Raw genomic sequence first — 7,995 nt, 5'->3', positions numbered from 1 at the left:
TGTAAATTTGAGTATTATTAACAGGTAAATTAACTTAATTAATAGTAACTTATAACATAAAATGTGAGTATAATGTAATGTGGCCCCTGACAAACCACCCCCCCAAAAAACACACACAAAAAAACAGTATTAGAGACCAGCCCCGTCATTAGTACCCTGCTCTTCATATATTTAAAATAAAAAAAAGGGTTTTTGGTGCCACTGTTTTAAAGGAATGTGTCTTTGTTTGACAAATCTGCTTTGTCATACCAAGTTCATGTCCATTTCCACTAATACATCTGTGGAAAAATTAGGTTGGGACATGAAAATTCAAACCGTGTATTCTCAGATATTCGCAATCTAAATTTCATATCTTTTTTATGAAAGTAATAGCATATTATAACAGTACTGCTCATTCCAATAACAAGAGTTTATATTTCAAATGCAGATATAAGGGTAATACAAAGTAAATGTGCTTATGTTGCTCCTGTAGTCACAGTAAAGAGTCTTTGCCAACACTGTTCTGCAATATGTTCATATTGCAATAATTAGTACAATCAAATGAGTTACCAGAAAATCCTCAATCATATTTCAAAGCTCTTAAAATAATATACAGTATATAAATATGTGGATTTCATTTGAATGTTATACTAAAGAGTAGTAAATTGGTATCCAGAATGGATTATATCCAACCAATTTTAGATCATACAAAACAGTCAAGTATTCACACCCTGGGTACAAAAAATTATAATAAATGTTAATTATTTTAGCAAGCAATAAGAGTGTGTTTAACTTGTGATTCACAGATGAACTGAAAGCATGCGCCTCAGAATCTATAGCTGCTTGATAAAAAGTAGATAACAACCACACACGCCTGTTAGTCTTTAGTTAAGCCAGAGACAGCCTTGTCACATTCCCTACTGAAGCTTAGCTGCACATGCACTATGGACTCGGTATTTTCTGACTAAGACTTAACTCCAAACTGCTTAAGACATTAAATTGAACCACAGTGAATTTTCACAAAACTTGGGCTTATTGCAGTTGGGCACTAAACTGCCAGAGACACACATGATGAATGCTACAACTAATACAAGTTTTTAAATGGTTTCCTTTATAAAAAGGGACTTATTTTCTGAAACCAAATATATTTTAAAATTATATTTTAAAAAGGTATGGTACATCTGAACACAATTCAGTGACATGTAATACTGCAGGTATTTATCAGTACAACAGCACATTAAATAAGTATGAACATTATATTAAACTGTTTGGAGTATTTGTTTGCTTGAAAGAAAAAAAAATGTCCATTTAATGTTCATATAATATCTTGGCTTCATTGCAATATAACACTTAATCTAATGTTTCTTCTTCTTGTCGTCCATCCCACCATTTCTATTCTCTGACAGAGATGATGGAGCTTCGAAATTCCAGTCAACTGGTGTCAAGAGCTGATAAGTCTTTTTGTGAGTCCAGTAAGGGTTCAGAATAACTGTAACTAATCCCAGCGCAGTGAAGAAAAATGCTATATACACATAAGCAACTGAACTTATTAATATCTCCCAATACCACAAGCAGACCCACCATATGTGGTAAGTAAGAACCATCCGGCAGTGGAACATGTGAATCATTATCCATTGGTTTATTTTCCAAAACACTGTGTCTGACCATCCAGCCTAAAGACAAAGCAAAAAATGTTTAATATGCAAAGCCCAGACGGATTAAATTTCAGCTCAGCTGGAAAAAAAACAAATACATTATCTACACAATTTCCATAGACTTTAATGAACATTGTTGAAGAAAACATAAATTATGCTTACCTGATAATTGAATTTCCTTCTGTATGAGGAGAATCCACGGCATCATTCCTTACTGTCGGGAAATACTGAAACTGGTCACCAGGAGGAGGCAAAGACACCCCAGCCAAAGGCTTAAATACTCCCCCTACTTCCCTCATATCCCAGTCATTGTGCCAAGGGAATAAGGAACAGTAGGAGAAATATCAGGGTATAAATGGTGCCGGAAGAGAAAAACAAAATTTTATTCCGCCCATCGGAGTATACGGGCGGGGGGCCGTGGACTCTACTCATACAGAAGGAAAAAACCTTTCTCCCAAAAGCTGCTTCAGCGGAAGCAAAAACGTCAAATTTGTAGAATTTTGAAAAAGTATGTAAAGAGGACCAGGTAGCCGCCTAACAAATCTGATCCATAGATACCTCATTCTTAAAGGCCCAAGAGGAAGCCACCACTCTAGTGGAAGGAGCCGTAATCCTCAGAGGAGGTCTAAATCCTGCTGACTCGTAAGATAAGCATATAACACTCCTCAACCAAAAAGATAAGGAAGTCAAAGAGGCCTTCAGACCCTTACACTTCCCAGAGTAGATACCAAACAACGAAGAAGTTTGTCTAAAATCCTTAGTAGCTTGAAGATAAAAACTTGGACAACATCCAGATTATGAAGTAAACGTTCCTTCGAAGGAGGATTAGGACACAAGGAAGAAACCACAATCTCCTGATTGATGTTATGATCAGACACCACCTTAGGAAGAAAACCCAAGTGGGTACGTAGGACAGCCTTATCAGTGTGGAACACCAGATAAGGAGGCTCACATTGCAAAGCAGCCATTTATGAAACTCTGCGTGCCGACGCAATAGCCAATAAAAAAAGAACCTTCCAAGACAACAATTTAATGTCAACCGAATGGATGGGCTCACACAAAGCCCGTTGCAAAAACTTAAGAACAAGATTCAAAGTCCAAAGTGGAGCGTTGGATCTAAACACAGGTATGATCCTGATCAGAGTCTTAAAGAAGGATTGCACGTCAGGGAGCTCTGCAACTCCTGTGCAGCAAAACAGAAAGAGACAAAATCTGTCCCCTCAGGGAACTAACAGAAAGGCCCTTCTCCAGAGCCTATACCCTATAAAGTCTGATACCTTATTTGCCATATTTTTCTGGTTTTCTTTGATCTCTCCATTTTAGATTATAATTATTTGCACGCTCTAAAAGAGATTTCCATACGTAGTAATTGATAGGTTGCACAATAGCAGATTGTTAGCCACACTTTAAACACGTTTAATTTTTTATTTTTTTTCTGTTTTTTTTTTTTGGATCTTCAACACACACACTATATTATGGGAACTAGAATTTTGTAGAATATTGTTGTATTGTACTAGTTTTTTGCATCTATTTTGATAGGGCACATTAGTGGCGAGAGCCAAAGTAGTTTTTATATATTTCACCAGGATTTCCTTATGGAAAGGTTTCTCTCTCACTCTAAGTCTAACTCACCCACCATGCCACCTAAGCAGAGAGAGAAGAAACCTAAATCTAATGATAGTACCATAGAGGTACATAACGAAGTAGGTATGGGCACTCAAGATAACACTCCGATATTACAACAGATCTCAGCACTTATTACCCCACAGTTTGATTCACTTAGACAGGAGATGGCCAATTTGACTAGTGAAGTTAAGCAATTTTCTGCCAGGATGAACGAAATAGAAGCAAGGGTCTCAGACCTTGAGGGTAGATCAGTTGTCATGGAGCAAGTAACCACCTCTCAAGAGAGTAAACTAAATTCAATTAGTCAAAAATTAGAAGAACTGGATAGGTCCCGCTGAAACAACCTAAGGGTTGTGGGACTACCAGAGACAGGAGAATATCAGGACCTAATTAGCTTTGCCTCCACTAGACTGCCCCAGCTGGTCGGTAGTAATATCGAAAATGTAAGGTTACCGATAGAAAGAGCCCATAGAATGGGAGCTGTGAGAAAGAACCCAGATGGATCAATTAGACCCAGAGTGATTATTATTAGGTTCTTGAATTTCCAGGATAAATTTCATATCCTGAGGCTATACCGTAAAAATAACAACATAATGCTGGGCCCACATAAGATCCTTCTATTCCAGGATTTTTCTGTCGAGACCCAGAATAAGCGCAGACAAATGGCACCATTCTGCTCTAAATTGATTAAGGCCAACTATAAAGCTAGATTGGTTTACCCGGCCAAGATTATTATTGATAGGGAGAATGAAATATATTTTCAATAAAATGGAGGATGTCCAACAATTTTGCCGGAATATGGGGGTCGAATAAGATACCATAGCTAGGTCATTAGGAGGCTTAGTAGAACCTCAAACAGGAAAATGTTTACGTTAATGATAGTTTACAAAGAGATATGGCAAAACATAGTGTGGACCCAAGAAGGGAGTTTTATTTGTTTTTAGGACCATTAGGGTGCAGAATTCAACAGATGAGTAGCAAAGTAACTATGCCAGGACTTTGCCCTAAACATTCAAGTCTAATATTGTCTATACTAATATATGTACTCTCACAGGGCCAGGGAGGTAGGCGTGGGAGTGGAAGGGGTACCCCCTCTTTTTTTTTTCTTTTCTCCCTCTCCGGCTCTCTTCTCGTTTACTCGGTAAGTTAGATGGTTAAGCTAAAGTTGGCCTCTTGGAACATAGGTGGGATCTCTACACCCATGAAAAGAAAGTTAATGATTAGACATTTGGGGGCTGGGAATCCAGATATAGCTTTTGTCCAAGAGACGCATCTGAAACCAGCAGAGGCGGTAAAACTTAAATGTAAGTGGGTTGGGGGAGGTGATTTACACCCCCTACGATAAAGCGAAGAGAGGTTTGGCAATATTGTTTCACAAACAGCTGCAATATCGTATTGTCTCAGTAGACAATGACGCAGATGGGAGATATCAAATCATAGAAGTAGTTATCAAGGGGAATTCTTTCATATTCTGTAATGTATATGGGCCAAATATAGTAGACCCAGCGTTCTGGAAGATTATTAGTCTGAAACTGTTTCCCCATATAGGGAAAGACATAGTAATGGAAGGAGATTTTAATATGGCTTTCTCGCATATTTTAGATAGGTCTAGAGTAAGCAGCCGAAACGCGTAAGCTTGCCTACCCCAGGTGCTTGTGTGCAACTTTCTTTGCTGTTTGTACCATCAGCTTTTAACTTTTGGACTATTAAAGACATGGTTTTAATCTACCCTGCCGTTCGCTCTCACAATTTCTTTATGGTGAAGTTATTGCCTGCTTGAGCGAAACGGCGCCCTGCCCAAGAAGTCCTCTACCTATTTAAAGCTCCCGGTTGGTTATGGGATTTACCTCACTCTTCTGACTATCGTTGATGAGCCAACGGAACCTCCTGAATCCTTTATTGGTCGACACAGTGATGACATTTGGGCAACACGCCCCGGCAACAAGCGCAGGATCCGGCTGAATTACGCATAGGACGTCAGCGTGTATGCAACACGCCCCCTCGCCTGGTCGATTGGGAGTCCAGCGTCTCTCCGTTTTCCACCTGTCCCACGACCGCAGCCTGGTTCTGCGGGAAAGTACATCAGGAGCCATTGGATAAACTACGGACCTAATCTTTGCTATAAGGCATAACCGTAAGTTATATGGACTCTATTTCTGATGGTGAGACACCAATCAATCTTTTGGGTTAAATGTACAAGCATTACAGAGTGAATTGATTTGAGGTAATTGCCCCTCCACCGGTGGACAGTCTAAATATTTAGACATTGTTCTCTTGAGCAGAGGATTTATTTCTGTCATTTGATCTCTCTCCCCACATTGCATCTTGTTGGTTTAGAGTAAGGAATACCCCTAGGAAATCACGAGAAACAAAAATATTGCGAAGACTATGCCAGAAACTCGCTCTACAAGATATATGACGGGCACAAAATCCAGACACTAGAGAATATACGTGTGTCTCGGGAGTGCATAAGTCCTTTTCCAGAATAGACTTCTTTCTAGTTGCTAAACAATTGATGCGGATGGGTATTAAGTCAAACATTCAGGAAATTGTATCGGATCATGCTATTATTACATTAGAAGTAGGATTAAAAGATCCCCTCTCGGTACGCAATTCTAGATTGTTTTTCCCACAATACCTTGCTAATAATGCGCAACTTAAAACATGGTTATAGAACAGATGGAGACAGTTCTCGGAGGATAGCCACAAACCAGAGATATTCTGGGAAACTGCCAAGGCAGTATTTAGAGGGGAGATCAAAGCGTATCTGGTTAGGACCAAGACTATTAGGATAAAAAGAGAAGAACAACTCTCGAATACCCTTAGAAACAGCTATAGGGATTATATTAATGACCCTTCCACGACTACATGAAAAAAGTATAAGGATAGTAAGATAGCTCGTGACATAGAACTTAAACAATATTCAATACTCGAAGACCAAAAGCAGAAAGCATTTTTCACAGGGGCCCAAGGAAATTCAGCAAAGTACTTAGCAAAAATCTCCAAAATCAGACAAGCAAAGAACTACATTACAGCCCTGAAATATAAAGATAAGAGGTTTATTGAAGCTCCAGGAATTAGGAAGGCTTTCTCTGATTTCTTTCAGGAATTATATGCACACAAAAAGATTGATGCTCAAAGTAAGGAGCAGTTCTGGCGGAAGATTAACTTGCCGCAAGTAGAGCAAACGGAGTTGCAGAAATTAAGCAAACCTATCACGATAACAGAAATTGTCAACACGATAACGAAACTTAAAAACATAATTTATGTAAGAACTTACCTGATAAATTAATTTCTTTCATATTAGCAAGAGTCCATGAGCTAGTGACGTATGGGATATACATTCCTACCAGGAGGAGCAAAGTTTCCCAAACCTCAAAATGCCCATAAATACACCCCTCACCACACCCACAAATCAGTTTAACGAATAGCCAAGAAGTGGGGTGATAAGAAAAAAGTGCGAAATCATAAAAAAATAAGGAATTGGAATAGTTGTGCTTTATACAAAAAAATCATAATCACCACAAAAAAGGGTGGGTCTCATGGACTCTTGCTAATATGAAAGAAATGAATTTATCAGGTAAGTTCTTACATAAATTATGTTTTCTTTCATGTAATTAGCAAGAGTCCATGAGCTAGTGACGTATGGGATAATAAATACCCAAGATGTGGAACTTCCACGCAAGAGTCACTAGAGAGGGAGGGATAAAATAAAGACAGCCAATTCCGCTGAAAAATAATCCACCCCCCAAAAAAAAAGTTTAAATCTTGTAATGAAAAAAAATGAAATTATAAGCAGAAGAATCAAACTGAAACAGCTGCCTGAAGTACTTTTCTACCAAAGACTGCTTCAGAAGAAGAAAACACATCAAAATGGTAGAATTTAGTAAAAGTATGCAAAGAAGACCAAGTTGCTGCTTTGCAAATCTGATCAACCGAAGCTTCATTCCTAAATGCCCAGGAAGTAGAAACTGACCTAGTCGAATGAGCTGTAATCCTTTGAGGCGGAGTTCTACCCGACTCAACATAAGCATGATGAATCAAAGACTTTAACAAAGACGCCAAAGAAATGGCAGAGGCCTTCTGACCTTTCCTAGAACCAGAAAAGATAAATAGACTAGAAGTCTTTCGGAAATCTTTAGTAGCTTCAACATAATATTTCAAAGCTCTTACTACATCCAAAGAATGTAAAGATCTTTCCTTAGAATTCTTAGGATTAGGACACAATGAAGGAACCACAATCTCTCTACTAATGTTAGAATTCACAACCTTAGGTAAAAATTTAAATGAAGTCCGCAACACTGCCTTATCCTGATGAAAAATCAGAAAAGGAGATTCACAAGAAAGAGCAGATAACTCAAACTGTTCTAGCAGAAGAGATGGCCAAAAGAAACAAAACTTTCCAAGAAAGTAATTTAATATCCAGAGAATGCATAGGTTCAAAAGGAGGAGCTTGTAGAGCTCCCAGAACCAAATTCAAACTCCAAGGAGGAGAAATTGACTTAATGACAGGTTTGATACGAACCAAAGCCTGTACAAAACAATGAATATCAGGAAGATTAGCAATCTTTCTGTGAAACAGCACAGAAAGAGCAGAAATGTGTCCTTTTAAGGAACTTGCAGACAAACCTTTATCCAGAACATCCAGAAGAAACTGTAAAATTCTAGGAATTCTAAAAGAATGCCAGGAAAATTGATGAGAACACCAAGAAATGTAAGTCTTCCAGACTCGATA

At 38.4% G+C, this 7,995-nt stretch overlaps 1 protein-coding gene across 2 annotated transcripts in view; it reads right to left on the bottom strand.

Annotated features, from left to right (window-relative positions):
• Positions 1–394: 394 nt before the first annotated feature.
• LOC128656449 (protein CLN8) overlaps positions 395–7,995 on the bottom strand; it is a 52,992-nt gene continuing 45,391 nt past the window's right edge. For both annotated transcript variants that reach the window (XM_053710361.1, XM_053710362.1), the window contains exon 3: positions 395–1,652. In XM_053710361.1, the coding sequence (XP_053566336.1) occupies positions 1,335–1,652 (318 nt within the window). In that variant the 3' untranslated portion in view covers positions 395–1,334. The remainder of the gene's footprint in view (positions 1,653–7,995) is intronic.

Source organism: Bombina bombina, chromosome 4 (assembly GCF_027579735.1).
Source record: "Bombina bombina isolate aBomBom1 chromosome 4, aBomBom1.pri, whole genome shotgun sequence".
Classification (NCBI taxonomy): Eukaryota; Metazoa; Chordata; class Amphibia; order Anura; family Bombinatoridae; genus Bombina; species Bombina bombina.
This window is presented reverse-complemented; position numbering and strand designations above follow the sequence as displayed.